The following is a 14,411-nucleotide window of genomic DNA, read 5'->3' on the forward strand; positions in this document are numbered from 1 at the left end:
TGTATTAAACTGCTTTATGCATTAATACACCACAATTTTTCAGGTTCATGCTGGATGTCAAAACACAATGACACCCTCAGATCTTTATAATTGGACTTACTTGAAATATGCCACTTACATACGTGTGTCAATACCATGAATTTAGTCATCCGCGTTTTGCTAGGTGCAATTGGATTTACATGTCACCTTTAACAAAGGTGAAACGGTCCCAATAGTAGATAAATTGCATTTTTATTCCACTGCAGAGATGCATTTTGCTTCTGCTGAAAACAAATACTGACTGCTGTGCAGATGGCCATCCTCAAAGAAGGCAGTTTGTTCAGGCCTAACTCATTATTGTCGTTTCTCCAGGTCCAGCCTTGGGGGCTGTGGCACCTCGGGGTTAACCTGTACGCTAGCGGGGTTCGTGGCGGCAGCTACAACTCCGTCTAATAGATTTACAGACACTGGTACTCTGGGTAACGCTGGTTTTATTGGTTTAAATATACGTTTTCGACGTATTGCTTTCCTGTAGTACGGCAACGTTGATTCGGCCTCGTCGGTGAGTCTCTGGTAGCGTTTTTCCACAGCTGTTCGTCGAGCGTCCCGAGGGCTTCTGGGACTGGTGGTCCAGGCGTTCACCTCCACGATGTCGGAACGACTCCGCCGGGTAGGAAGGAAAGAGAACAGCGTTTTAGTTTTCTGGTTTTGGACCAACACACAGGGTAGGGGGTGAGGACTCACACGTGCACAATTCGCCGTCTAGTGTTGGGTAGTGAGGGAAGGGAAGTGCATAGGGTGAGTGAGGGTTTTACTTTCGTGGTTTAACCCACTTAAATCCCGCCCAGCCTGAAAGCCGTGATCGTACCTCTGGTAGCCACACTTCCCTCGATGAAGTGTGGCTGGGCGAAGCGCCTTCCTGTTGGCCTCCTGGCTTGTCGTTTTCTTCTTTACGTCCTCCGTTTTCCCTGGTCCTCACGTCTCCTTCTTCGGGATTCTGTTCCTGCTCTGTAGACCTTTCTTGCTCCTGGGACTGTTCTCTCGGACTCCTGTCGTCTGCTTCTCGTCCTCGTCCGAGGGGCAGTCCTCCGTTACCGTCTTCTTCTCGTCCTCGTCCGACGTGCAATCCTCCGTCACCGTCTTCTTCTCGTCCTCGTCCGACGTGCAATCCTCCTTCACCTCCGGGTGTAATACACACCTGTGAGCAGTCCTGGGCGGCTTTTACCGGAACTGAGTGGGCGTAACCGGTGTCGTGTTCATTGTCCAACTCCGCCCAGTTAAAGTAGCAGGATTCGCCATCGTCTTCTGGTTCCGAGTCGTAGGGCTCTTCACTGCGCCGCCATGTCCCAGAATGCTGTTCAAAGAGAGGCGAAACAGGTAAGCCGGAAGGGTCAGAATCCCCGACCCCGTCACAGGGGCCTTCATCAAAGCCAGAATTCCTAAAGCAAAATCCTTCCATCCTCGATGGATACAGTGGGTTATGCCCTGGACAGCCATGGATGTAGACTTAGTCTTTGACCCATCGTTACAAACACAATGTTTATCCTTTTCCTTCTTCAGCTCGGCCTCTTGATCAATATAGATATATTATTTATACTGATGGTTTCTCACAACCTGCTACAGGTTCTAAGAAACAGTATTCTGCTACATGCGCCATCGTTATTGGCACTACTTCAGATGGCGTTTTTCATACACAAAATACTCACACAGTCTCACGGAGAGTGAACTGCACAGTTGGCTGAACTGAAGTCTTTAATTCTTACACTGGAGTAAACGAATCCCGATTTCACCACACTTATAGTGTGTGATTCGAATTATTGTGTACAATCCTTTAATGATAATTTACATTTTTGGCAATAAAATCACTTCAGAAAATCCAACGGTAGCAGAATTCAGTACAAACTACTTTGGTTGAAAATGGCTTATCTTAAGGATTTGTTGCCACACACGAATGTCATACAAACATTGAGTCATCAACATGTGGGAGCACACACTGTAGGGAATTCTTTGGCTGATGAAGCAGCCAGATCTGCAGTAGCCACAGCTAGAATACCAGCCGTAATCTACTCTTAAACCACAATTTATTGACAATATCATGGCCGCCGCGAATACATTTGAACACAGCAGCCCTTTACTAAAGGGTTTTCCCCCTTAATATTCTAATCATTTGAACAACCAGAATGTTCCTTTTGTAACTATTCCTGGAGTTGGGGGATCAGGTGACTCCCAACGCAGACCACAGGTTTAATTTAATTATGGCCACTCATGAATGCGTAGCTTCCGCACATGCCAAAGTGGCTGCCACTATTTTGCTGGTACAGAAAATATATTGGTGGCAAGGTTTATACCAACAAATCTGAAAATATGTTTAAGTTGTGACACATGTCACTAAATCAAAACTTACTCTGTGTCTCGTCCACTGCAGACATCTCTATGTACAGCAAGTCATTTTGCTGTGTTCACTTGGATCATTGCGTTCCACTGATTTTGGATACTGCATTCAAATTTATATTGGTTTCAGGTGATTCTTGCTCCAGGTTCCTCTGGGTTTGGCTGCAGCTCAAACTGTTATAAAAGACTTGCAAGTCTCCATCAAGATTTATGCCTGCAGTGCATTCCACTCCGACCAGGATCTTGCTTTCACTTCTAAAGTGTACTGTGATTTGATGAAGTCCATGGGTGTACAAGTGCATTATTCTTCACCATATAGGCCCGAGGGCAATTATGTTGTAGAAAGAATTAACCGTGACTTAAAGCAGTCCTTGACAGCTAGGATATTGTTAACATGGCGTGGCTGGTTGAGCATTAAATAGGCTAACCAAAAGATCTCTGGGTGGGAGGACCCCATAAGAAGTACTCTTTGCATCAAAATGTATGTTCTAGACCTTGACGATTAATGGCATTGTGGCGACAGACGCAATCTTTGATGTAGATTACTAGGTCCTGTAATACAGCACAATGGTTACGTTCTGTGATGCTCGATCTCGCAAAACAATTGCCTAAATCTCCCTCTTCATGTACTGAAGAACCACTTCCAGTTTCCAGTTGGCTTCTAAAAGTTGGAGCTCCAGTTCGAGAAAAGGTGGCCATCAGAAAGGAATTCAGCACTACATACTGTGCTCCTGTTCCAGTACTTGGCATTCAAGTTACAAACTGTTGCCTCTTCCAGGTTATAAGGACAACACTTTGTCTCCTTAGAACATGTCAGGCTACACCATGTGGCCAATTCAAAATAGCATTAGATTTACACCTTAAACATGTAGACAGGATAGTCACAGACTGGTCTCCTTTTTTGACATATTTGCCTGCAAAACAGAGAGAGCTAACAAGCTCAACACTCCAACTGTAGCAGCAAAGATGATGTAATTGGTTCAGGGACCTCAGGGATTAAATTCAAAGAAGTCTACATGAGACAAGAACTGAAGTTGAGGGCATGCTTTTACTACAGAGCTTTTGATTCATGTGCATTTGGGAATTCAATTTGAGTGTGCTACAAGAAAAGTGGGAGAGGGAGGGATAGTTGGAGATTGGTAATTATCTGTTTAATCTTCATCAGCCAGTCAGGTTGAATGTGAATGTATGGGTGTCTTAAGAAGACCAAATAAATACCATTAAATAAAAGAGGCAATTTATCTCTCTAGGGTGAATGGACTCAACTGAGCAAATTTTATTAAGTCATTCTTACTTAACACTTGTATGGCGCCTTTCAATTGCTCAGGGTACGAATTACTAACCATAACCATTGCAGACTGGAGTCTTATTTGGTGCTGTGGAAAAGTATGGTCAATAGGGTGAGTATGGGAGTTTGAATTAGTTGTTTTTTGATTTGCAAGATCAGAGGGCTTAACCAATTCGAGTTACCCAGGTCTAGGGTTGGCCTGCCTAATTTAATTAGTTAGGAGACACACCTATGTGCACCGAGACAAGCTTACAAGTCAGCTTTTAGCTTTTGAGACATACACTTTCTCTGTGAGAATTGTAGATTAGAATGACATGGTTCAGAAACAAAATAAACGAATAAAACGTCTCTTCTATAAATAAAATACAAAATAATGCACAGTTTTACACTAACACAAAAGAACTTTAAATTGGTGCAAGCCCTTCATATTAAGTGAAGCTTACACACACACAGCCCTTTGACTTTATATGCCCATTTACAACATTTGTTCTACTGTCCAATATACATGGAATTTACCAAGAATATTATACCCAGGATCAGCAAGTTTTGGGGAAGAAAGTTGGGCAGGTTTTTTAAACAAGGTAAACAGTTTTAGCAATTCAAAACATTGCCCTACAGAATAAATAGCTTCTTCATTAATTGCTGCAGTGGAATCTATTTCTCTACTCTCACACACACAATTGTGTTTCCATGATGCTGCACATACATTCAAATATTAAAGTATGTTTATTAAGATCCCATAAACGGGACTCACATGACATTGCATCATTTCTTACTGACCCATTAAGGTTAATATTAAATAGGTTGCTTTGACATTTATGAAGTGTAATTCTTTACCTGAAGGTCCGGACACGCCTTCTGCAATTCCTGAATCTTTTCTTGTATGTTGATAAGTTTTTTTCTTTCTTCATGTAGCTGCTTTAATTCTCTTTGCTGCTGTTCAAGTTTGGCTTCATAAAATTGCTCCCTAAAGTATCAGAATTATTTTCAGTTTAAATCACGTAAATTGTTAAAAGAACCATTAAAAACAAAGAGGAACATATTTACCTTGCTTTTTCATTGAGAGCCACATCTCTCTGTGATTTTGAGGCACTGGGCCTAATGTTATTTGGCTGATGTTCATCTGCCACTACATCACCAACACGGTTCAATCTATTGACAGGACAAGCATCTACCTCTTCGCCATCCTAAAATTAGAAATAAGTATTTTTTACATAAACTTTAGTAGCATACAACAAAAGAAATTCCTAAATCGTAACAAATGAAGGTAACGTCAATTGCAGTGGGCTGATTTAATCATCCATACATCATTAGAAAAACATTAGCAACTGAGATTTGTAGTATAAGCTTGGCAATTTGGTATCTGTAGGGTTCCCTCTGTATTGATTGGGTAAATGATTTAGTCACTGAGCCACTACAAGGACTAGGTCACCCTCTGAGTTTCATGAATCAAAGGGTTAAGGTGTGTTGAACAAGTTACTTACCTTCTGTAACGCTTTTTCTGGTGAATACAGTATCTGCCTGTGGATTCCTCACCTTGTGAATATCCCCTGCGCCAGCAGCATTCGGAAAGTTTTGTAGCTCTCTACGCCGACGAGGACGATGTCACAGAGGCATGGCTCTGCTCGCGACCTCGCTTACTTCAACGGAGCCATAAGAGAGCCTCGCCGGCGTGATGACGTCAGTTCCGCCCTTTTTTCCGTGCCCCCGAGGCACACGGAAGGACGACATAAATAGGCACAGTATACACAGTATTCTGATGGATACATCTGCCAGTGGATTCCTCACCTTGTGAATAGAATGCCAAAGCAGTCCCACTCTCGGAGGAGAGTGTCCACTCTTCTATATTAAGAAATCCTGTAGGACAGAGCGCGCAAAGTGACCATCCCTCCTCACTTCGGAATCTAAGCAGTAATGCTTCGCGAAAGTCTGGAGGGAGGCCCAAGTTGCCGCTCTACAAATGTCTCAACAGGAACACTCCTAGATAAGGCAGATGTAGAAGACTTTGTTAACAGGAATACCTTATGCACACAACATTGAAATAATAAACAGTTGTGTCAGTGAAGAGACATAATACATCAGAACAAAGCCAACAGAAATAAACAAGATATTCTTGCAATAGGTCACTACAGTTCACTTTTTTAATGATCTCTGAACCAGACAGCCGACACGGGTTTCATCGCATTTGGAAAAGTGTTTCTGCGACTCCTCAGGGGTGGGAAAGATAAAAAGAAAACAAAAGAACATCTGACAAGATGTTACAAGATTTGTAGGTTACATATGTAGGAGAGTAGGGTCTGCAATCCTATGGTCACCCCAGATTTTTGCTTTTTGCTTCACTGGTTTACAACTTTCCCTGGCTGTGGGCCCTGCTAATCAGACCCACAGCCTAGCTGTTCTCGTTCTAAATTGACATCCATGTACTTTAGGTGCATTTACCAATTGGTATTGGGTCACTCTTGTAAGTCCTTGTACAGTGTACCATAGGTACCCAGGGAATAAGTGAACCCAAGGCCTACCAGGGGCTGCAGCATGTATTATGCCACCTCTGACTCGCCATCCAAATCTGACACAACTGGCTGATCAATCAGCTGGGGCAAGGTGGTGTAATCAACCTTTGCTTTAGATATAGTATACCTATATCTAAACATAAAATGGACACATATACTCCTATAAGTCACTCCTATGGCAGGCCTTAACAATCCTGGAGGCAGAGTGCTTGGAATTATGTGAGATAGTGCTCTGGCATGAGCAGAGCCTGTCTGCAGCTTTCAGAACCAAGTCCTTTAGCTGTCTCCATGATAACGCTATACCATATACTCTTAAGTGCATTATAACCCCACGGTTATTGCTAACTTTGGCATAGCATTATCAAAACATGTCTAGTAAGGTGTCATACCAATTGGAATACTACCCCCTCGCCAATTCTGGGAACGGGGGTAGCATTCCACCCTTCTAGAGGGATGTTAGACGGACCGGGAGGGTCGGCCGAGGACAAGGGGAGAGGTCTCCGGGGAGAGCCGTCTCCAGCGATCGTACAGACAAGTAACTTCCCCCCCACAGACGGACACCACACCAGGATCAGGTTCAACGATACTTTATCAGCAATTCTTTAGGTACGGTAAAATTATACAAGGAGGTCTGGACTCAGGGGTCCCCTCGATTCTGGTCTCTGGATTGGGAAAAGGGTAGCGGGACAGTCTTGTTACCAATAGATGAAAATAGCTCTCAATCCTCGAGCTCGGCGTTCTAGATGATCGGGCCGCGGCGGAGCCAGGCAGGTCCCGAGATGGATGAAGGAAGCGACGGTCCGCGGCGGAGCCAGCAGGTCCCGATGAAGATGGTGGTTACAAACGGTCCGCGGCCACGCCAGCAGGTCCCGACGACGATGAAAGTTACGAAGGTTGCGGCAGCGCCAGCAGGCAGGACGATGGTTCGCAAGGCAGGGCTACGGCAGCGCCAGTAGTCCGTCAAGGATGAGTTCTTCACTGCGTCTCTCGACTCCAGGATACAACTGCCTTCCTGCTCTGGAGCTGCCCCAGTTATAGGGCTGGTGCCCTTTGATGTCCGGACCCTCGCACTTGGAGGTTGGGGGGTCCGGGATGGAGGGGTCCAGACACCCAGCAGGGGGGTGGAGCCAGCGCCCGGGGAGGTAGTGGCGAGCGGCACCTGGCGAGGGAGAACCATCGACACCTCTTTCTCCCATTGACCTGCCAAGTAGTCCGCTCACCTCCTGGGTGGATGGTGGTGCCGGGATGTCTGAGGCCTGGCCAGGCCCAGGGTTGGGGTCGATCGGGGGCCACGCGGCCTCGTGGCGGAGTGTCCAAGATGGCGCCCGGGCTGGGCGCGCGGGCCAGGAATGGATCGGGCCCACGAGGTCGATATGTTCAGAGGCAAGGGTCCCGGAGGGGACGGAAAACGTGAAGTGGTGGTGTGTGACACTTGAGGGACCGGGCTCGGGCCTGGTCGGGCAGAGGGGGAGCAGCCCTTCACGTGGCCTGTCCAACAAGGGAGAAGACATGTTATTGCGGACTATCCCGGTTAAGGTTAACCAGAGCCCCAGTGTCACAAAATGGACGCTGCTGCCACAGAAACAAGTCTGACCTCCTGCTGCTGGGAGTCCTTCCAGTCACAGAGGGTTGGACAATAGGTTTCCTGCTTGGGGAGGTGCGAGCACCACCCCAGACAGGAGGATGTGTATTGGGACAGAGAGGGCTGAATAGATTGAGACACTGCCTGGAGCACACTAGGTGCTTCATGTATACCCCAGTTCAAACCGGTTGCTGGGGCACTCCAGCCCAAACTCTGGCGCGAAACTGAACAAAGGATAGGGGGTGTAACCACCCCCCTTCCTGGTCCCGCCCATAGGAGGGACCTAGTCACTAATCCAGCCCCTTTAAGTTGTATAAAAGTAGGAGCTGTGTCCTTAGACTTTAGATTAATCCTGAAGTCGACTTGAAACGAAACTCTGGACCCTCCGAAATTCACCTGAGCTGAAGACTGAAGAATCTCCCTTGTGGCCAAGGAGTGACCACACTGGGCAACCAGGCACCATCCAGCAACTCGACGGCTTGCTTTGTCCCTGTTCCCGCCGGAACCCGAGCACAGAGCCTGACGAGACACCGACTTCCAGACCTCTCTGACCCCACTGCACGACTCCAGCACTGCTGAGCACCATGGAAGGGATTGAGACAAGTGGGACCGGACATCTTGGAAAGCCTGCAACTTGCTAACAGCGCAGCTCCTGAGGCATCCTCGAAGCTGTGTACTGGGAACTGAGACACCCCGACACAGAGCGCCACCTGCACCGAAGACCAGCCCTCCACACTCCACGAGATCTGCGTGGGGCCCTTCTGCTTGTGTTCTGCTCGAAGCGTTGCCCGGTTACTGGCCCGTTGGCTAGTAGCACTTTGGGGACGATCCTTTTGAAAATCCATCGCTGGTCTGGTTGCTCCAGACTGGCCCTTGCTTCCCTGAAAAGGTGAAGTACCTCAGACCCTCCTGGTCTGCACCAGAAGCCTTTTGTGTATACTGTGTGGGTTGCCTTTGCTTAGGCTTTTTGGCTCCGATCTTGAAGTCGACCCCTCCATCTGCGAGAACCCTCGTGGGACAGCTCCTCTCCAGCACCTGGTCGTCCTCTACGCCTCCTGGTCCGCGTGGCTGCAAAGACAAGCTTCACGACAGCACCGGATTGCTCCTCGACGATGTCTGGTTCCTTCCTGGTTCCACCCGGTCACTGGCTAGGGACCTAGACTCTGTCCTCTCTGCTTTCAGGTCTTCTTCAACTCCGATCCACCCTTGGATCCACCCGGACATCTTCCTCCCTGTCGCCTGCAGCATCTTCTTCCAAGGCTCCATAGGAATCAACGAGAAAACCCGACACACTTTGACACCTATGCACCCGCAGCCTGTGGTTGAGGTAACGCGAGTACTTCGGTGCTCCTGTAGGGATTGACTATCCTAGTGTCTAGTTTTGTTAGTTGTATCTTCCTAGTTAGACCGGAAGTGTCCTAAATCTTACTTACCTTTTAAGTACCCATTGATTTTCTATTGATTCTCGCGTGAGTGTACGGACACTGCAGGCGCCACCTGTGGGCCTCCTACTCCTACCCTAAGGGTCAGATAGTGTAGCCCCAGCGATTCCCTAGGCCCTAGGCCTTTTCCTTTCACAAGTCGTGCTTCTTTTTTACCACTTACTTAGTATATGATTTTACGCGCCCCTAGGGCCTAACTGTAAATTGTGCTATTTAAAGTATTTCTGAGAGTAACTTGTTATGTGCTTTTGCCTCTGACCTCCCTAAAGAGTTCAGAGGAGTGAGTTAGTAAATAAATACATATATATTTTATATATTTCCTGTGTGGTGTCCTTTTATTTGGTATTCAAGGGGTTACATATGGTAAAGCAGCTGGCTTTACACGCCCTCAAGAGTCTTTTTAGCCTAAGACTGTTCTGTCCACGCTACCTCTAGGATAGCTGGTCTATAAGGTTGACTTTACAACCATCACCATAAGGGTTGATTGCACTGGTGCAAGGTGTTCACTAGAATAGTGAACATCATATACCAGGCCAACTTCTCACAGCGAGAACTTGCATGAGTACAACTAACAAAATGTGAGATATGTTGAAATGTGAAATAGACTATTATCTGCTCAAACTGTAATGTAATGCTATAGTTATTTGCAATGTAATGCTACAGTTATCCCGCAAAAAGATTTATAAAAATATAGCCACAAATGTTCTCTTTAGTGATCACATTTGATATCACTATCTACTAAATCATGGACGAAATAGTCTATAATTTCAAAGCTAAAATGGAACTGTTTTTTTAACAACCCTTTAAAGCTTAATGGCTGTTGGGACGCAGAAGGGCCTCTTCATAGAGCAGGAGAGCGTGCAATCCTAGTCAGAGTTCCTGAAGTAGCGATTCACAGTTAATTTGTGATTTCTTGGCCTCAGCCCTCATGACTAATCTGTAGGTACGCTGAGGGTTAACTATGACACGAAATGTGACATATGGTTTGTCCCTGTGGTCTGGAGGGGCAACCATATGCACAATCCTTCACTAGGCAGTACTACCATCACCTCACCTGGCTATAGAGGGCTGACACTGGGACCAGCAAAAGGTTAGCCTGGCAGGTCTTTTGACATGTTGCCTGCAAGAGAGAATTACCTACTGACCCCTCCTGTTTTTAATTAATCTGTAAGTGAAGGTATATTGCAGGGAAGAGACACTGTTGGGGGACCATTGACAATGTGATAATTAACACTTAAGCAAGACCACAATCGCTTTGTTAGGGTAGACTGGAAACCTTAAACACCACTTTACCCCAAGGGTTAATGGGTCCTATCTTGCAATAAATTCAAATTGGTTCCTTCTCCCAGTTGTTACCCCCCTTGAATACTGTATTTTATTGAGGCCCTCTGACTTTCGTACGATACGGAGTTATGCTTAAAGTTAAAAACAATTCCTTTTAATTAAAGCATTGGCTGGACACCACCAGCCCATGTATGCCTTGGACTGCTGAACTTTGATACTTTGAGTCTCAAGGGCAAATGGTGCATACTTGGTGATCACGTTTGGGTTTTATATTAATGTATGCCCAGAACACCCATAGTAAAAGGCTGTTATGGTTCCAATTTGAGTCAAGTAACACTTTATTGGCATTGAACTCATGAAAAAACTTCCCACAATGGGCAAACAAAATTCAAATCTGTACAAAACGTACCTAAAAGACACATCGTTCCTTACAACCTCATGAGGAACATATTGGTTTCCTGATGGTCGCTACAATATAGCAGTGTGTTTTTTTTTTACAAAGGAATGTGTTTTGGCCAATAATTCATGATGTTTGCAAGAAAGATTTGTTAGCAATCAGTCTAAACCAAACTACTTGAGAGACAATCACTGGGAAGTAGTGCTTGCAGAATCCCAGTGGTATTGTTCAACACTAGCCAATGACATTCATTGAACAAAGAACAAAAAAACTCATGGCTGTTCAGAACAAGAGCCTACCTGCACCAGAGCAACAAGATCTTGTAGCTGTCTCAGTTTCTGCTTTGCAGCTACAAGACGATTAAATTTCTGCTCAAACTCTGCATCTGCAGGTGCATTATTATCTACAATGCTGCTTCTCTGACTCGATACAGAATCTTCACTAGCTTGATCATTAGCTTCATCATCATCTTCATCATCATCATCATCATCTTCACCTCCGTGTGCTACATAACCATCTTTGTCTTCATCCCTGTTATATACACAATCTAAACAGAAAAAATGCAAATTAACAATTAGTGATGAAGTTAGACCAGTTTTCAAAAAAGCTTTTATAAGGAAAAGAAATGTATTAGCTTTTCAACGGGAAATTTATTACCATCAACCCATATTCTATTACAATTTGGAGAATGCTAACAATATACCAAATTTCTTAGCCACCATTTCCCCCAGATTATAGAGCCAGATCATACTGTCCAGTTGCAGAGGCCTTTAATCCCCCTCCCTGTCATATAGCTCATCTCAAATTTATGCCATCTTTCTGCTCATATTTCTTAAGTTGTTTTCTTTCTAGCAAACAGTGACTTTTACTATACATTTGTGTACGTGTCAGGGCAGGATAGGATTCCCTGAAACAGCATTTGCGTACATTTAAACTTCGCAGGCACACTATAATGACACCTTGAACCCTCAGTACAATGTATTGAGCTCACTGCACAAATGACATGGCTTACTGTTGCCCAGCAAGTGACGACACTTTATAGCTAATAAATAATTTCTGCCTGAGAAAGACCTCGACATGTCAACATGGGCACTGTTTAGTAAATATAAAAATGCACGTCCTCTAGTACCAATCTGCTGACACTTGGAGATAACGTTATGTCAAAATTCTAGCTCTGCTGATTCCCGTCCTCTCCACGAGGGATGTCCTTCTCCAGGCCAAGACTGACAGCCTCATGACACTTTCCCACAGGTAATGGGGAGTTAAATCACACAATAGAAATTCTTGGCAGATGAACCACTCTAGGTCAAACTAGGTTAGGGAGCGTTCGGTGGGAGCATAACAGTACATAAGACTACATTACGCTACATATATGCCATCACATATTCATTGTTTTAGCACAATGGCAGTACTATTGATTCTCTCCACTGTTTTGGTATTGCTAATTATGGGAATATGTTTTATTCTATTATTAATTGCATATTTGTTACCCTGTAAGGCTTGGAGTTTGGATGGTACACTTTGAGCTAGCAGGACTATAGGCCAACATACCGCAAAGGTCTCCCGCGGAGGGGACAGCAGCTTCTCGTTAGGCGATGGCTGCAAGCTAAGGAGGCCATCTCCCAAGCCAAGCGGAGGAGGGAAGGGCCAGGTCCGGAAATAAGGAAGAGGGATAGAGGAACATGCAGCTCCTCTGGTGAAGACCGCGGCCCCGTGACGGCAAGGCGCCGCCTTTAGACGACGTCGGTGAGAAAGCCTCGACGCGGTGACCTATCTCCGGCGAGGATGACACCAGCAAACGCCGAGCCTCCGAGAAGAGGAAGAGTCTAAAAAAGAGTCAAAAGACCAGACGTCCGCCTAGCGCCATAGAGTCCGCAATCTGAGGCAGGACATAGTCATTGTGCAGCGCCGGGGGAGACACCGGGGCGGTCTCCGACACGGTGCACAGCGCAGAGGACCAGGGCGGCGAGGGATTGGCGCCAGAAAGGCACCGACCCAACAGTCGACGAGGCGCCGCCTGCGCGGAGAGATCGAGAGGGACCCAGGGAGGGACAAGGAGTCCCTCGCCAGCATCGACCCCCAACGGGGCGAGAGGAGCCCTTCGCCGAACCCTGTGGCGCCGCCAAGGCCAGCAGCCGCCGGCGCCTAAGCCGCGTCACCTCGGTCTCGGACAAGATGGTCGCCTGTCCAGAGGACGGAGAGGGGCTCGGGGTGCGACCCTAGCCCCGGTGACCTCCCGCGACACCACAGGGACTCCTGCAGGAGTTTGCAGCGAAGCAGAGGCGCCATGGTCGGAAGGAGGGAACCCCGAAGGGCCGCAGACCCAACTGCACCACATCCTCAAGAGCCTGGATCCAAGCCAGTACGCGTTCTGCTGATGGAGGGTCATCCCTTGAAGGCTGTGCAATGCCGGGTGAAGGTCTCATCCTAGGGGTTACCGGTAGTGGGATCAGTGCAAGTGTTCTTGGTGATGGGGGTAGGGATGGCGGGAACACTAGGCTGTGTTGGCTGCAGTGGCGTAACTGGCTTTGGGAAAAGTTTTGATACTCGTGGAGCATACCTCGTAGCCCTTGCAACAGGGATAGTGCCACCTGCACAACAGCTTCTTGTGAAGGCAAGTGTTCATAACGTCTCGGCCTTTCAGAGTATCTTGATTATTAATAACCTTGATAATATGTTTCTTCATTCCCATAGTTGTTCAGACACTTTACATGCAATTCTGGTGGACTATGGGCTGCCCCTAATTGTCTGTAATCTGTGCACTGTTTGACGAACCTTTTGTCGACGGGATGGGCACCATTGAAGATCTAGAAAGGCATCATCGATGTAGTTGTCATTGTAAAGATGGTCAACGTCAAGGCTTAGGAAGCTTTAGTTTTGGGCCTTGCCGTTGGCGGTTCTGAGGAGTATTTTGAAGAGTGAACTCTAGGTTTCACAACAGGAGTTGTAGGTTCAAACACAGAATTTCCTGAGAAGAATTTTTGGGGTTTCTGCTTTTTTGAACAGTCCTTTGCAACTTGTGAGGAGTCTTTCTAAAGGACTTCCTGGGAGCATCTTAAGTCCCTTGTTTACTGGGCCTCTCCCTTTTATGTGACCTTCTATGAGGTCAATGAAGTGTCACTGCTTTTTGAAGCCAAAGAGAAGCTTTCTCAATCTATCTTTTAATGTCCTAGTAGAAGAGGTGCAACATATTTTATAGTCTTTCCCCTTATGTTGATACAATCCCTGTGGGATCATCTGTATGAAGAAGCTTCCTCCTACAACTGCCACAGGGTCAACAGGGCCCTTTTTTAGATGTACCAGGCATGGTAGTACTAATAAAAAAACTAGTTACTTACCTGTACACTATGGTTCTCCAGTATTGATATCTTTCATAGATTCACATGCTTGTATCTCCCCCATCATTTTGATAGTCTTACGGTAACAAAATTGACCATAGCAGTGCAAGAAAAAACTGCATAGAAATCCCCATAGGGAACAACATTATTTGGTAACCAAACCTCATCATCATGTGGTCCAAAACTCAGCCAATCAGCTG

At 46.1% G+C, this 14,411-nt stretch overlaps 1 protein-coding gene across 8 annotated transcripts in view; it reads right to left on the reverse strand.

Moving 5' to 3' along the window:
• Positions 1-14,411, reverse strand: part of PCM1 (pericentriolar material 1) — a 1,333,387-nt gene that overhangs the window by 978,351 nt on the left and 340,625 nt on the right. For all 8 annotated transcript variants that reach the window (XM_086962572.1, XM_086962571.1, XM_086962570.1 and 5 more), the window contains exons 13-15: positions 11,173-11,420; positions 4,706-4,845; positions 4,496-4,625 (exon numbers count right to left, since the gene is read on the reverse strand). In XM_086962572.1, coding sequence (XP_086818698.1) covers positions 4,496-4,625; positions 4,706-4,845; positions 11,173-11,420 — 518 coding nt within the window. The remainder of the gene's footprint in view (positions 1-4,495; positions 4,626-4,705; positions 4,846-11,172; positions 11,421-14,411) is intronic.

The sequence above is a fragment of the Lissotriton vulgaris genome, chromosome 3_1 (genome assembly GCF_964263255.1).
Source record: "Lissotriton vulgaris chromosome 3_1, aLisVul1.2, whole genome shotgun sequence".
NCBI lineage: Eukaryota > Metazoa > Chordata > Amphibia > Caudata > Salamandridae > Lissotriton > Lissotriton vulgaris.